The sequence below is a fragment of the Miscanthus floridulus genome, chromosome 7 (genome assembly GCF_019320115.1).
Source record: "Miscanthus floridulus cultivar M001 chromosome 7, ASM1932011v1, whole genome shotgun sequence".
Lineage (NCBI taxonomy): Eukaryota > Viridiplantae > Streptophyta > Magnoliopsida > Poales > Poaceae > Miscanthus > Miscanthus floridulus.
This window is the reverse complement of record NC_089586.1, coordinates 93851266-93867172: the sequence shown is the minus strand read 5'-3', so window position 1 is coordinate 93867172 and position 15907 is coordinate 93851266. Positions and strand designations below refer to the sequence as shown.

General features: G+C 47.5%; 1 protein-coding gene across 1 annotated transcript; it reads right to left on the bottom strand.

Moving 5' to 3' along the window:
• Positions 1-8445: 8445 nt before the first annotated feature.
• On the bottom strand, positions 8446-8913 carry LOC136463848 (protein S40-4-like). The gene has a single exon (XM_066462824.1). It carries the CDS (start codon positions 8911-8913, stop codon positions 8446-8448), a length of 468 nt encoding a protein of 155 aa, XP_066318921.1.
• Between the last annotated feature and the right edge of the window lie 6994 nt (positions 8914-15907).

The window sequence follows — 15907 nt, the reverse complement described above, 5'->3', positions numbered from 1 at the left end:
GGTGCACTTAATACTTGTGTCATTTCTAGTTTGGGCTCAACATAAAAAGGCATCACCTCAAATATGTGCCACCATTTTTTTCTAATTATGAAAATAAAAATATCGGGCACACCACTCAATTAGAAATAGGAAATATCTGTATTCATAAGAAGTTGTACAAAATCGTTTTTTAGAGTCAAGCAAGTATTTAGTATGATAAAAGACTATATGGATATAAATTAGATTGGCTCTATTAATCTAGCTAAGATCAATTATAATAGCAGGATGTAAGCTGGCTGAATGCTTAGATGGAAGAAAGAGAAACGAAGAGATTATGGAAGTTTTGTGAGAGAAATAAGTGGACTATATATTAATTGTGAAGAGCTAACTATTATATGAGTAGGCTAAGAATTGGACTGTAAGGATTCATACATCTAGCAACAAGCTGTCGTATTAGCCTTGCTCTAAGAGACAAAATGCTCTTGATACATAGTAATATAATAGGACCTCTTTTAATGTGGACAAATCCCGAGATTTTAAACTTTATACTACTCCAGACATAACAAAGTCCTAAGACATCCCCACCATAAGGCCTCCCCTGTGGAATTCGTTGATACTCTCTCCATTCTAAAATGTTGGCCGTTAGTTTTTTTCTAAGTTAAATTTCTTTTATTTTGATCTAGTTTATTAAACAAATACACCAACATCTGTAATAAAAAATTAAGTTTATATTAAATTCACCATAAAATGTCTGGACAGCCAGGCTAGGGCATTTAGTTGGTATTATTATAATTGTTAATATATTCATTCATATAAACTTGGCCAAAGTGAAAAAAATATTTCCTTAAAAAAAACTAAAACAGCATAGTTTTAGAAAAAAAGATAGTACCGGAAAATGTCGACCAAAGCCTACTTCCCAAACTATGTTTTTTCCTACATCTTGCTTTTGCGACAAACTTTGTAGCATGCAGCCACAACATTCACTGTACCTTGCCCACCATTAGAATCTACACATAATGAAGTGAACATACTTGGGACACAACTAGTGCAAATTGACAATCACAATTTCATTCAGACAAGAGCGAACAAAATTGCAAAGAAAAATGTGTAAATGGACAAGCAAGAGTGTCTTTCTCGGAAAAGGGTGAAACAACAAACTGCATGCAAATTTGTTAACCAATATATGTGAATCAATAGTCTACAAGTTCCCAAAATGGAAACCAACAATCTATGCGCATGAATGGATACAAATCGACAATCTACCAAGGTGCTATTAAATGTTTGCAAATTGACAATTTTGTAAATGAATTAAGCAACAGGCGAAAACAGACAATCTACAAATTTGCAAAGAAAAAAAAAGTGCAAACGGACAAGCAAGATAGTCTTTAATTTGTCGTAAGAGAGCGAAATGATAAACTACAAATTTGTTAACCGATATATATGAATGCATTAAAAACCGATAATCTACAAGTTCGCTAAATGGAATCCAACAATTTGCAAGGACAAGATGAGCAAATGGACAAGTAAGACAGTCTATGTTGTAAAAGGGTGAAATGACAAACTACAAATTTGTTAACCAATGTATGTGAACCGTCAGTCTACAAGTTCCAAAAAGGAAATTGATAATCTACTAAGCATTAACGAATGGATGCAAAACGATAATCTACCAAGGCACTAAAAAGGCAAAAACTGACAATCTACATATTCATTAAATGGAACCCGACAATTTGCAAAGAAAAATGTACAGATGGATAAGAGAGATAGTCTTTATTATCGTAAGAGGGTGACAGGTCAAACTGCAAAATTTTTAACCAATATTTGTGAACCGGCAATCTAAAAATTCTCAAAATGGAAACCGACAATCTACCAAGGCATTACTGAATGGGTGTAAACTGACAATACCATGGTGTCATGGGTTCGTAACCACAACTAGTAATTAGAGGATTGATTAGTGGGTCAATGTGTGGGACTTTGGTGGTTAGCACTCAAGACACGAAATGTTTATCCTAGTTTGGGCTTATGAGCCCTAGGTTCAGCAACGAGTTCTTCATGTTAGAAGGCTCAAGCGAGTTCTTACACACACGTGCGCGGACACAAACACACACACACATAGAGAGAGATATGGTAGGGGAGCAGTAGCTAGTTCTGGTCTAGGGTTTCTTTCTTGGATTGGGTCAAATCGATCTCTTGCTGTCCATAGGAGCCTCTACCCTAACCTATATCTCTTGAGGGGCGAGAGGAGTACAAGGAGTTGGGTCTGGTAGCTTCCTTGGTTGGCAAGTGGGCGTCCGACGTTGTCTCCTTTGTGGTGCTAGCCGATAGTGCTGGACCGATCCCTAATGTCGCTTGCAAATGTCTAGAGCCGATCGTATAGGTGCTGTGTCTCCCCCGGGTCTGCTCTTCTCATGGTGTCCGTCGCTTGCCAACGAATGAGAAGCCTCCTTTGTGGTCCTAGCCGATAGTGCTGGACCCATCCCTGATGTCGCTTGCAGAGGTCTGGAGCCGATCATCAGAGCCTAGAGATGTCGTTGTGTCTCCCCCGGGTCTGCTCTTCTCTTAGTGTCCGTCGTTTGCCAATGAAGGAGAAGCCCCCCCTAGGAGAGACTAACACAGTGCCCGGCCCACACCCTCATCTCTTCCTTGAGGCAAAGTGACTGCATGTTCCCCCTATCGCATTGTGTCACGCCCCAGGCTTGACCCCTTGCCAGGAGTGGTTGAGACAAAGCCTCACGAGAGCAAGGGGACAACGCTCTGCTAGGTCCATTGGTGCTGCAACTCTGTTCGTGTCTCAATCTCCTGATGCTTATCAGAAGATTCCCAGCATCGTCGCATATGCTGAGAGTTGGTAAGGACAATTGGACGTGGGCCCATTGCAGTAGAACCACCTTCAGTTAGTCATGGGCATCGGCGCTGACACTTTAGGGAGGCCTGCGTCGAGCTCCTAGGGAGCCCCTAGATTCCCGGGGGAGAGTCGTGTTGCTAGTTCAGCCAAAGGCGCCTTTTGTGAACGACGAGACTGCCCATCGCCCAGGTTATCTTGAGCCTTGCGAGCATTTCTCGATATTTGGTGGGGGCGCGTGCGCGCACCAGTTGGGTGTAGCCCCTGAGCCCTGGGCCGAGTAGGAAAGTCGATCAGGAGTTAATCGTACTGTCATGATGCTAACCCAAGGATTTAGGTAACCCCAGTGTTATGTATTCATCAAATGGCGTTAATGAATGGTTGCAAACCAACAATCTGTAAATGCGTTAAGCAAAGGGAGGAAACCAACAATTTATAAGTTTGTTAAATGGAATCGGACAATTTGCAAAGAAAAATTGTACAAATGGACCAACAAGATAGTCTTTGTCATAACAGGGTGAAACGACAAACTACAAATTTGTTAAGCAATATATGTGAACCAACAATCTACATAAGTTCTAAAAATGGAAACCTTCAATCTACCGTAAGACGTCAAAGAATAGGTGCAAACCGACAATATACCATGTCGTTAATAAATGGTTGCAAACTGTAAAGGAAAAAATCTACTTAACCCCCTCAAATATTGGTGGTTGTCCTTCACTCCTTCACCTATAAAACCAGGTATTATTGCCCTCAAACTATTGAAAACCGTCTAAATAACCCCTTGAAGCAGTTTTGAAGGTGGTTTTGATGACATGACATATTAAAAAGTCTATATAACCCCATAACTTATCAAGGGTTGATTGCATGACCCCTCAACTATAAAATATGATATTATAGCCAGTAAAGCATCTAATAATATTGTCCAAATGATGGTCATGTATGGTCGTTTGGACACTGTATCCCACCGCATTGTCCTAAGCACACATGCTTGCACATAGGCCCATCGACTGCCTCCCCCTCGATGACATTGAGCACATGCAAGAAATAATGTACAAATGAACAAGCAAGATAGTATTTGTTGTAAGAGGGTGAAACGACAAACTGCAAATTTGTTAAGCAATGTATGTGAACTGACTATCGACAAGTTGTCAAATGGAAACCGACAATCTACCGCAAGTCTTTAATGTATGGGTGCAAACCGACAATCTACCATGGCGTTAATAAATGGTTGCAAACCCACAATCTATAAATGTGTTAAGCCTAGGGCGAAAACCGACAAGCTACAAGTTCGTTAAATGGAATCCGACAATTTGCAAATAAAAAATGTACAAATGGACTAGCAAGATAGCCTTTGTCGTAAGAGGGTGAAACGACAAGCTGTGAATTTGTTAAGCAATATATCTGAACCGGCAATCTACAAGTTCTCAATATGGAAACTGACAATCTACCACAAGGCGTTAATGAATTGGTGCAAACCGACAATTTACTATGGCATTAATAAACTGATGCAAAACGACAATCTGTAAATGCATGAAGCCAAGGGTGAAACCTACAATCTACAAGTTCGTTAAATCGAATCTGACATTTTACAACTGTTTTAACTAACTCGTGCATGGACTAACAATCATCTGTAGGTTCATTAATTATGCAGCGGGTGTGAATCAATAAACTTTTTTATGACCCAATTCAAAGAACTGTTGATTATTTATATTAAAAAAAGAAAAAGCTCAGGCTTTACAATACAATGAGTAAGCGACGACATCAACTTCTAAGGGGTCGAGCAACTACTAAAACAAAGAAACTAACAATCGACAAACTACAATTTATAAAGAAAAGACTCAACAATGTACAACTTCAATAAGCAGCGTCGTTCAAATCGAAAAATCATCTAATATGAGTACACAAACACAAAGTGCCCCCCCCCCCCCCCCCCCCCCCAAATCTTCTAATAATATTCCTCTAGAAACATACTCTAACTGTCCAACACGATTCGTAGTAACTCGTCGGCATGTACCACTCTCTGTTCTCAATTATAAGCCGTTTTGGCATTTCTAGATACATATGTTTTACTTTGTATCTGGACACAATATATATCTAGGTGCGTAGCAAAACTATGAATCTAGAAAAGCCGAAACGTTATATAATTTGGAAGGGTGGGAGCATCAATTGTCCTTTGTGTAACAGAAAGAAGAGAGGAAGCTGGTTTGGAGAGATGAGTGTGGTGGCCTAGATGGTTAAGATGGTGATGACGCCCGGACGCGCACCCGGTGGACGTGGACTACATCCTGCCAAGGGGCTAGCTAAGCAAGCTTAACGTACGTACGCTGGAACACAGTCATGCATGAAAGCTGGAACAGTGAATGATTGTGCACTCCACCACGCACTCCACTACGTTTGACCGCTAGCGTCATCTAAGTATTTTGCAGCTGGCTCTTTTTTGTGTGTGGATAGAGTTCGAGGGCAGATCGCCCCGGCCTTCCATAACATCATTCAGTTACAGCACAGAGATCTGCAGGAATATCGGATCATCTATCCCGTCGAATATAATGTAATCATTGGTTCCATGCTGAATATAATAATTAGCCCATGTTTAGTTCCAACCTAAAATCCCAAAAAGTGCTACAGTAGCCATCACATCGAATGTTTGCGGCCCGTACATGGAGCATTAAATGTAGACAAAAAAAACTAATTGCACAGTTTGGTGGGAAATTGCGAGACGAACGTTTTGAGCCTAATTAGTCCATGTTTGAACACTAATTGCCAAATAAAAACGAAAGTGCTACAGTAGCTCAAAATTCCAACTTCCTGAAACTAAACACGGCGTTAGATGAAACTAAACACGGCGTTAGATGTGTACGTTGAGGCGTGCTGTGAGTCGGAGCTGCGCACGCGCATGCAGTAAAGTAAGGGCATGTACAACAGACAGACAGTTGTTGTTTGTAAGTTTTTGGAATTTACAATATAGACGGCTAAACAGACAACTCATACAACCCACAGATAGTTGTTGTCTATTTGGCTATCTACAAATCATTTAATGCTTGCATGTAGCCATGATCAATCATGAATATCATTTCTATGTACCATTGTGTGTACCATTGTGTTGCTAATTGATACAAAATAAATCCTTCAAAGTAAATCATATATATTATATATATAAAGTAAATCACATCTTGGCATGTTTAATTAGTTCACACCTAAAAGGTAAGAATCAAAATCAATTGAACACATGCAGGTAACTGACAAAAGTGCGTTCAGTTATCAGTTTTCAGAAGCCGAATAGAAACATTCAGTTTCCATGGACTTGCCGCCTGCCAAGCTCACCTCCGCCATGATGACCCTGCTCGCGCTGGACGTGCTTGCCTCATCGGGATGTGCCCTGCTCGCTCTGCCCCGCCGCGCCACCTAGCTCTTCCTCACCGGCTTAGCCCAACTCTTCCTCGCCGGTCCGGCCGTGGTCCGCCATTTGAGTGACCAATGCATCACTTCTCATGCAATCTGAAAATACTCAGGATGATCAATAGAGAAAAAAAACAGTCTCTCGGATCCTGTAGTGCTCCCATCTCTCTCAGAGATGGCTGATGCACTAGCACTAGCAGCAACCACCTGAAACAAGCACTGTCTGAATCAAGTGTTCAAACAACTCTCTTGCCCACCCAATTTAATTAGAGAAATCAACAGTGGCCACTGTCTTCCAACCAGAGCTGCATGTTCACAAACAAATGAGAGCAGGTTATGAAATTATGATTCACAAAATGGTTAATTGTTTTCACAAATTTCTGAATCATGATGGATATATCTGAACAAGAACGCATGAAAGACTTACCATGGAGGAAGCTTGCTTGTCTGCACGCTCGCAGCGCCAGGGTAGACCTCGCCTGCGCGGCTCGCAGCGGCCGGGGCAGACCTCGCTGGCGCGGCTCACGGCGGCCGGCACGGAGCTCGCCTGCGCAGCTCACGGCGGCCGGCGCGGAGCTCGCCCGTGTGGCTCGTGGCGGCCGGGGCGGAGCTGAACCGCGCGTCTCGTGGCGGCTGGGGCGAAGGTCGCGCGCAGCCTGTGGTGCGGCTCGCGGCGGAGGTCGTCGTGCACAGCCGGCGGCGCGGAGGAGCTCAATCGCGAGGCTAGAGACGGTCACGGCGGGCAACATCCTCCTACGCGCGCCAATACAAGATTCAACGTGCGCCCATGCTGGATCCACGTGTGTCGTCGAGTCGAGAAGACGACTCGTACAACGCCGTTGCAGCCGGCGACTGGACCTCGGAGCACGAGCCCTCTGCGTCGTCTCGCGAGGCGACGACGCGGCCGTCTCCAAGCCAAAGGAGGGTTCTTTTGCAAAATCAGCAACATGGAGACGAGGATAAAAGACGCGCTGTACATGCCCTAATGTTCGTCGTCGGTTGTACTGTGGCTGTTTACTTTGCATGGAATTAATTGATTATTTTTTTGTTAGCCTCGGTAACCCCGCGCGCTGCTGGAAATTGCTTCAGTTCTAGAGACCTGTGGTGGGTATGTACATATACACCACACATACAGTATGTGTGTGTTGACACTCGACTGGTTGCAAACCTGCACCTCATGAACTTTGAGATCGATGAATTACGTTGTGTTCTTCCACCGTGTTAGCTAGGCCGGGGTTGTAATTAAGATTGGATTGTCTTTTTGTTCACGCTGAGGGGCGTCCTCGCTCATTCCAGCTAGTCCAGCTGGTTTCAACTTCAACGGCCTGCAGTATTCAGTAACGTAACCCATCACGCCAAGATTGTGTTAAACCTGATATTTGTGGCGCCGTGCGTGGAGCTGGAGCCACAGTTAGTCAGTGCACTGACCGCGCGGACGAAATTTAAACACGGTCAAGGTGATGATGACTCGAGGATGATACAGCACTGTTCTACAGTACACTCTAGCTGCAACTATACGACGACTCCAGCAAGAGGTGAGTTTCCCTGGTAAGGTAAGCAAGCGCTGTTATCACTGCACACTGCACTGCGGGGACGAATGAGGACAACACACGCACTTGAAGTTGAAGAGAAACATATCGAAACAACCGTCTCACGAGTACATTAATCCGCGCCGCGACAAGGACAAATCAGTTTTACTGTCCGCGGATAACGACACCGAATTGATCGCTCGCATTGCATGATATACGCTCTACCAGAAACGCAATGTCACTGCTAGCTAGCTATAGCTCATACACGACGTCAGATCACCTGCTAGTGCTGCATTCTGTTCATTGTTCGAAAACACAAATATGATTCACTAGCAAATGCAACGATGAACAATCAATGATCGATACAAATACAAACCTAGACCTAGACCTAGACCTCCTCATCTCCTCAATGGCATTGCCAAAGGCTTACCGCGCGCGAGGCGAGAAACACAACTAAATCGAATTGCCCCACAGCAAAAGGGGTGACTAAAACGCTGCTACAAGCAGAAATTCTCACTAAAAGACAACATCCATCAACTACCTGCACCACTCACTACCTGAAGCAACAAAGTAACTAGCTAGCTAGTCCCGATCATCGAAAGCTAAACGAAATTCCTCTGTCAATGCGAAGCACAGCTAGGAGTGCAAAATGGCGTCCGCGCCATCCAAGTCGTCGTCGTCGTCTCCACTCTCCAGTCATCAGTCCTGGAACCCGGTGGTCCGCTTCCACACCGCGTCCCGGACCTTGAGCGTCCTGCCGACGACCCCGTTCATCGACAGCGACAGCGACGCGGCGCGGCGCCGCCCCGCCAGCTCGTGGGGCGGCACCAGGTCCACGGAATCCTCGTCGTCGTCGAGCTCCCAGTCCCCAGCGCCGCCGCCGTAGTGGTAGCCAGGCCGGTACGCGTGGCCCAGGATCTTGGACCAGTCCGGGATCTTCACCGGCAGAGACCCGTGCGCGGCCCTGCCATCCGGCGCCGGCGCCTTCTGCGCGGCCAGAAACGGGCGCGCCCTCGCCGGCTCGGCAGGCGCGGCGCTCGGGGCGAACGCGCCCCAGATGTCCGACTCGTCGAACTCCTCGCCCGCGGCAGCCGGGCCCGTCGGCACGACGACGCCGTGCGGCGCCTGCGCGAAGTGGAGGTACGCGCGCGAAGTGGGTCTCGCCATTGTGCCTACTACCACCACGTCTACCGTCGACTTCGGGGGAGGGATGGTAGGACCAGGGAGGAAAAAGAAGCGCAAGCGAGCGTGTGGAGAGGGAGGGAAATGAGCGCGTGCGCCTGTGGTTTGGGTCGTGGATTTATACGCGCTGGAGGGCCGAGAGCGGAAAGCGGGTGGAAACGGATAGGGTCGTTTATGCAATGACGGATTCGCCCTTGGATCAACAACGTTAATGTATGGGTGCAAATCGACAATCTACCATGGCATTAATAAATGGTTGCAGACCCACGATCTATAAATGTGTTAAGCCAAGGGCGAAAACCGTCAATATACAAGTTCGTTAAATAGAATCTGACAATTTGCAAACAAAAAATATACAAATGGACAAGCAAGATAGTATTTATCATAAGAGGGTGAAACGACAAACTGCAAATTTGTTAAGCAATATGTGAACCGGCAATCTACAAGTTCTCAAAATGGAAACCGACAATCTACTGCAAGGCGTTAATGAATGGGTGCAAACCGACAATCTCCCATGGCGTTAATAAACGGTTGCAAAGAGACAATATGTAAATGTGTAGCCAATACAAGGCCAAAAACCAACAAACTACAAATTCGTTAAATGGAATCTACCAACTTATCCGTGGACTAACAATAATCAGCAGATTCATTATGAAGCAGATATAGCTTCAAGACGACGCTACTGGGGGGTCCGACCCTTCCCAACCCTAGCCCGCTCCCTGGCGGCGCCCCAGCCACCGCCGTCGCCTCCCCGGCGCCGGCCACCGCCCCCTCCTCTCCTGAGCCGCTCGGGCCCCAACCACCGCAGGCCGCCCCCCACCGTCCACCGTCGTCGGCCGCCATCCCGGCGCTGGCAGCCCCCTCCACATCCCCTGCCCTTGTGGATCCAGCCTCCCCAACCCTCGACTCCACAGGATACATGGCGCCCGGCTCCCCCTCACCGCTGCCGCCACCACCGCCCTAGCTCTCGGTCAGCCGGTTCTGCGGCCGCAGGTGATGGCACACCCGCCGCACCGCCCATGATGCATGGAGATGGGAAGATCCGCCAGATCCAGCGCTGCCACCTCCTCCATGCCGCCACCGTCGCCATCCGCTGCCCCGGCGTAGGTGGCCCCCTCCTCCACCACTCCTCTTGGTTGCTCTAGGTCGCAGTCCGTCAAGGGGAACCCAATGCATGGCGAAACCAGCCCAGCATGGCAGGTTGCCTCGGGTTACTCCGTCGTGAGCGCGTCGTCCACGCTCTCCCTTCGCCAAACCCTACAGCCCAGTGGGCGCCCTAAGGTGAAAGGTTTTTGTTTGGTTTTGGTAATTGAGTGACAATCTTAGGTGGACTAATATATGTTTGAGTGAGATACATAGGTGATCAGTCCACAAGTACATCATGTGTGAGCAACTCATGCCATAGAGGTGAAGATGGCTTGGATTTGTTGCAAGGCTCACACATATGATGAAGGATCTTATTGCATATGAGATATGACATTGAGTCATGTGACTAAGGTGGAGAAGATCAAGACAAGACAAGGCTTGATGGACCGGTTGCAAGCGTGAAGGGCAAGTTGGAGGCTTGGGAGCAATGGACCACGTGGCGGTGAAGCATGAGCAAGACTTAGCGCCGAAGGACGAAGGCAACGGTAAAAATCAAGTGAGGTCAAGATCGATGAACCAACAAGGTCACATGATGATATGAAGTGGATCATATCATTTGTTGATCAAAGTTGGTGCATGTGTTGCATCAACATTAGAGGAGATGGAATGGAATGCGCAAGGCAAAGGTATAACCTATAGGGCATTTCATTTCATCGGTCATAGGTGTGTAGAGAAGTTTATGACCAGGTTTAGGATAGATGGTCGTACTATCAAGAGGGGCAAACTTGTTTGTATATTGGTCATCTAGTGCCACTCAAGTGATCTAACATTGCATCGTTGCTAGGATCGAGTGGCATGGTGAATTGAGTGACTAATCCTTTAGGAAATATTTGTGAAAAGCTAACACATGTGCACAAGTTGGTGAACACTTGGTGGTGTTGGCACATTTGCAAAGGTGAAGAAGTTGGTGAAGAAGAGGAGGCGAAACCGGGCTCGGGGTGCTGCCTGGGTGGCACCACCACCCCTGCCTGGTGACCAACGGCTAGTTGGAATTCGACCGTTGGGAGGGGCACCGCCATGTCCGGTGCCCTCACAGAAAGCAGCAGCTTTGCTCCAATGGCTCTATTTGGCTTGGGGGCTATAAATAGGGGTGGAACTCAGCCATGGGCTGGTTGCTGAGCACCCTTAGGCCTTGGTGGCTTATGTAGGTGTGCTTGGGAGCCCTCTAACTCACATACGCTTGATAGTGATCATCCGGTTGAGTGTGAATGCGATTCTAGTGCGATTGCATTGTGAGAGTGCATCGAGTGGCACTAGGTGATCGAGTTGCAAGCCAGTGGTGCTTGTTACTCTTGGAGGTTGCCACCTCCTAGATGGCTTGGTGGCTTGTGACTCCGTTGAAGCAGACGAGAAGATTGTGCGGTGCTCTAGAGGAGGATATGTGAGGGGATTGTGCTCACCCCATGGAGATCACGAAGAGCAACTCCAGTAGAGCGTGTCATTGAGCTATTGTGGGCGTATAACCCCCAATACCCACAGGGCTGCACATGGGTCGAGCCGCTAGGGGAGGCCCAGTCCACGAGACCACATAGGGGCCGCGCCGCCAGTTAAGGCCTAGCGTGCAAGACGATGCCGCGTTGAAAGGTCCTAATGGCTAGAGGGGTGAATAGCCTATTAAAAATTTCTACAACAACACTTAACAAACCGGTTAGACAATTATGAGGCGAAGCAAGTGTTGCGCTAGCCTACTAAAACAGCAAGCCACCTACCACAATTCTAGTTTATATAGTTTCTATCCACACAATAGCTATGACACTACACTAAGTTAGTGTGCTCTCAAAAACTAACTAAAGAGCCACACTAACCAAACTAACAAGCTCTCACAACTAGCTACACTAAAGAGCTTGACAACTAGTTTGAGGTAATGTAATGAGAGTGAGCAAGAAGGTTATATCGTCGAGTCGAGGAAGAAGCCAATCAATCACAAGAATGAATAACAATGAAGACCAATCACCTCAGAATCAAATGATGACACAATGATTTTTTACCGAGGTTCACTTGCTTGCCGGCAAGCTACTCCTCGTTGTGGTGATTCACTCACTTGGAGGTTCACGAGCTAATTGGCATCACATGCCAAACCCTCAATACGGTGCCACACAACCAACACAAGATGAGGATCACAACAAGCCACGAGCAATCCACTAGAGTACCTTTTGGCTCTCCGCCGGGGAAAGGTCAAGAACCCCTCACAATCACCACGATCGGAGCTGGAGACAATCACCACCCTCCGCTCGATGATCCTCGCTGCTCCAAGCCGTCTAGGTGGTGGCAACCACCAAGAGTAATAAGCGAATCCTGCAGCGAAACACGAACACCAAGTGCCTCTAGATGCAATCACTCAAGCAATGCACTTGGATTCTCTCCCAATCTCACAAAGATGATGAATCAATGATGGAGATGAGTGGGAGGGCTTTGGCTAAGCTCACAAGGTTGCTATGTCAATGCAAATGGCCAAGAGAGTGAGCTTGAGCCGGCCATGGGGCTTAAATAGAAGCCCCCATGAAATAGAGCCGTTGTACCCCTACACTGGGCACAGCACGGGGCGACTGGATGCTCCGGTCATATCGACCGGACGCTGGACCTCAGCGTCCGGTCACGCGATGCATGCCACGTGTCCCCTCTCTTCAAATGTTGATCGCCCGATCTCAACGGTCAAGTGATGACCGGACGCAGCAGCTCAAAGTGACCGGACGCTGAACCCTAGCGTCCGGTCGTTTCTAGTAAGCATCCAGAGACGACTTTTCACGACCGAACGCGTCCGGTCATGCTTGACTGGACACAGCCAGCATTCGGTCAGTCACCTACAACACTGTGTGTTGCCACGTTAACAGGACTGGACGTAGGCTTTCAGCATCCGGTTAGTTTGTGACTCAGCGTCCAGTCAGAGACCGACGTTGCGCGCCCTTTGCTGCCACTGACCGGATGCGCCGGTCCAACCGAGACCAGCGTCTGGTCACTTACAGTGACCTTCATCTTTTCTATCTAGGGTGCCGGTGAAGTTCCTAACCCTTGCTCAAATGTGCCAACCACCAAGTGTATCACCTTGTGCACTTGTGTTAGCATATTTTCACAAATATTTTTTAAGGGTGTTAGCACTCCACTAGATCCTAAATGCATATGTAATGAGTTAGAGCATCTAGTGGCACTTTGATAACCACATTTTGATACAAGTTTCACCCCTCTTAATAGTACGGGTATCGATCCTAAATGTGATCACACTCACTAAGTGTCTTGATCACCAAAACAAAATAGCTCCTACCATTTATACCTTTGTCTTGAGCCTTTTGTTTTTCTCTTTCTTCTTTTTAAGTCCAAGCACTTGATCATCACCATCATCATGTCATGATCTTTATTTGCTTCACCACTTGAAATGTGCTACCTATCTCATGATCACTTGATAAACTAGGTTAGCACTTAGGGTTTCATCAATTCACCAAAACCAAACTAGAGCTTTCACGTGTGAAGTATGGTGTAAATCAGCGTGCCTCACAAGACTACGTAAGATCCTCGGAGATCTAGGAAACCTGCTCGGATATGCTAGATTATCGTGATATCTGTAACTTCCTATCCTGTAAACCGATCAGGATAGAAACAACCAATCTGTAACCCTACCCCCCAGGCTATATAAGGTAGGTAGGGACCCCCTCGTTTTTACCAGAACACACATAATACAATCCACAAAGACACTGGACATAGGGTATTACGTCAAGCCGATGGCCCAAACCTGTCTAATCACTATCTCTCGTGTTCTGTGTCACCATCCGGTTCCCTTACGCACACCTCCACCGATTCATCTACTACCATGGGCATACCCCTCGGTAGACTGCTGTCCATATTCCATCGACAGTGGCACGCCAGGTAGGGGGTGTGCGTACTGAATTCATGGCCAACCAGATGGTTACCTTTTCGAGCTCCATGACCCTTCCCAAGCCAGGCCAAATCTTTACGATCGGATCCATGACTTGGGTCATCGGCCCTGACGGCAATGAGAGGATCATGGAGGTGGCATAGGATCACCCTACACCGACACCTACAATGACATCTCCGATCCCGGTGCCCCGCTACTGGGTTAGGAGATCTATCAGCAGTGACAATCTGATCGCATCCATCGATCGGGTCACTGATTGCCTAGCAGAATGTTAGCTCCTCATGGATTCAGTCCTAGAGCAATCCAGAGCGGGTGACGATTTTCCTACACTCCAAGATCACCAAGCCACTACGACCGAGCGACCTGCTCGGCCACACAATTTGAAGTGAACAGATTCTGATATGGTGATCACGACTACTCTAGAGGGGCACATGGCGCGGCGCCGACCACTTCCCACTACCGGCCTATGCTTGGCCGACTATGAGGCCCTGACGGAGAACCTACCGAGGCCCTATCCTTTTGGGTTGGAGGGTACAGGATCTACATACTAGAAGGCCATCCACCAAATCTTCGTCGACCACGTTGAGCGTGACCACACCACCAATCTCTACATGATCGACCCAACTGACTCCTGTCAGCCGACGCCCATGGTCAACATAGTGGCTATTCGCCAACTTTCGTGTGATTCAGATCTTCCGACTGAGTCTCTCCACAACATTCTGAATGAGACCCCCAATGATTATTCCAAGGGCTCAACCTAGATCATGTTGAGCTGCCCTACTTTCCTTCTGGGGTTCAGGGGCATGATTTTCCACATTAGCCACAACAGCGTCACCAAGGATGGCAAAACCGCTGAAGAGCGCGAAGCTCATCTGGCGAAGAACACCGATCGCTAACGTCGCCAGGATGCAGAAGTAGCCCAAGCGGCCGATGAGGATGGTCGTGGATCGCCCCACCATCAATGTAATCTAGAAGAAGCATTCGACATGGTGTGCGAGCAGCCAGTCTACCAGACCTCGAGCGCTAATCTAGCCATTGCTTTCAACAAACTCGACAAACTCCCTCACACTCAAGAGGTCGAGAAGGTCTGAGCACATAATATAGCTGCGCAAGTCTAAGTCAATGAGTTTCAAAACGACGCCTTGTCTTACTCCACCGCATTAGCTCATAGCCGCCGCTCTCGTCATGACGGAGGAGGCTAGCAACATAGTGCCGATGGCCCCCGACCTATGGCTAGAGGTCCCTACCTCTATAGTAGATCTAGAGGCAACTATGAAGCTCATTCATGCCATGATGACCGCACGCCATGCCAAGAGAGAGGTCGGGGTGGAAACCGTAATCAGGAGGTCAATCAACCCCTCTCCCACGACCTTCGTGACCACATCAACGCCAGCATAGATGTCCGCGGTCGCATTGAAAATGGTAGGTCCGCACGCTTTGAAGCAGAGATGGAACATTGTCAGCAATTCAACACCGAACATGAGGGATTTGCTGCCCATCAATTACCACTTCTTGCCGGCGCATCAGGACTTCGCCCCTTCACCCAAAGGCTCTGAGCCATCCAGTGGCCTGTTGGTTTCAAGGTTGTTGGTATTAACACCTATGATGGAAAGGCCAACCCCGCTCAGTGGCTAATTCTATGTGAGATTGTTGTGAAAGCTGCAAGCGAAGATGAAGACATCATGGCGAACTATATTCCCATCATGCTTAATCAATCTGCAAACAACTAGTTCCTTAGCCTGTGGGTGAACTCCATCCAATCTTGGGAGGACCTCAAGAAAGTCTTCACCAACAATTACATGGCCACGTGAGAGCAGCCTGGCACCAAGTACGACCTGGAGAAGCTTCATCAATCCTCCGAGGAGTCCCTGCGTGACTTCATCAGGTGCTCCTCGGAGACAAGAAACTCTGTCCTCAACATCACCGATGCTAAGGCCATCATTGCCTTAATCAAAGGGCTCCAGC

Coding starts and splice junctions, on each gene's coding strand:
- LOC136463848 (XM_066462824.1), bottom strand. CDS start 8,913: ATGGCGAGACCCACTTCGCGCGCGTACCTCCACTTCGCGCAGGCGCCG.